This window comes from Microchirus variegatus (assembly GCF_963457635.1).
Source record: "Microchirus variegatus genome assembly, chromosome: 15".
NCBI classification, from domain to species: Eukaryota; Metazoa; Chordata; class Actinopteri; order Pleuronectiformes; family Soleidae; genus Microchirus; species Microchirus variegatus.
This window is the reverse complement of record NC_139816.1, coordinates 2,428,373-2,429,244: the sequence shown is the minus strand read 5'-3', so window position 1 is coordinate 2,429,244 and position 872 is coordinate 2,428,373. Positions and strand designations below refer to the sequence as shown.

At 37.4% G+C, this 872-nt stretch overlaps 1 protein-coding gene across 1 annotated transcript in view; it reads right to left on the bottom strand.

Moving 5' to 3' along the window:
• Window positions 1-730: 730 nt before the first annotated feature.
• Window positions 731-872, bottom strand: part of apbb1ip (amyloid beta (A4) precursor protein-binding, family B, member 1 interacting protein) — a gene marked incomplete at its 3' end in the record, with an annotated part of 30,457 nt that continues 30,315 nt past the window's right edge. Inside the window, exon 14 of the mRNA XM_083901360.1 lies at window positions 731-872. This exon is cut by the window's right edge and continues 530 nt beyond it. Within this exon, the coding sequence (XP_083757486.1) occupies window positions 731-872 (142 nt within the window).

Genomic DNA, 872 nt, shown 5'->3' with positions numbered 1-872 from the left:
TAAGAGATGGTCACCACCAGGAATCATTTAGGGAGGGTTTTTATTCAGGTCACAATCATTTAAAAATAAGAAATAACTGGATTTTCCCTGGTAAACGTGACAATATTTACAAGAATTCTATTTTCTAAAAAGTCCCAAAAAAAAACAAACAAAAAAACATTGTTTACTTAAAACAGCCACTAATGTGTGTGTGTGTGTGAGATCATGTGTTTGTTTTTAACACATTTACAAACATGAATCTTTAAACTAACTCCAGTGTGTGACTTAGCGACATCTCATGGTGAGGCTGGAGACGTTTCAAAAGCTTATTCTAAAGCTACAAAAAAACCAATTATTCATATTAGAAAGTGATTATACACTTATTGAATCATATGTCTATGGGCTGCAACTTCTTTGCTTCCTTTGAATCATTTTGATCAACACTTTCTGACTTTCTGACAAGCAATTAGACGAATAATCGAGAAAATAATCAACGGATTAACCGACTATGGAAACACTTGCAGCTCTGGGTAGTTTTTTTAAACTCCTAAATTTAGATATATTAATATTCTTTTTTTTAAGTGTACAATCACCATGAATTATTGGGTTTTTTCTTGGAAGAGACGGGTGAGGCGGAGATGATTCACCAGTAGATGTCGCTAAATGTTACACACTGTAAATGTTTGTCCATGTAGCTCAGAGTTCGTACCTCACCACACTTAAAGTCCACGTTCTCTATGTTCTCCTCAGGCTAAGGATTGCTACGTTTCTTCATCATGGCGCCCATCAGTTCTGACATGAAGTCACCACCATCTCCTCCTCCTCCTCCTCCTCCTCCATGCAGTGAAGGTGTAGTCCTCTTTGGCGGAGCAGGAGGCATCTTCTTCACTGAC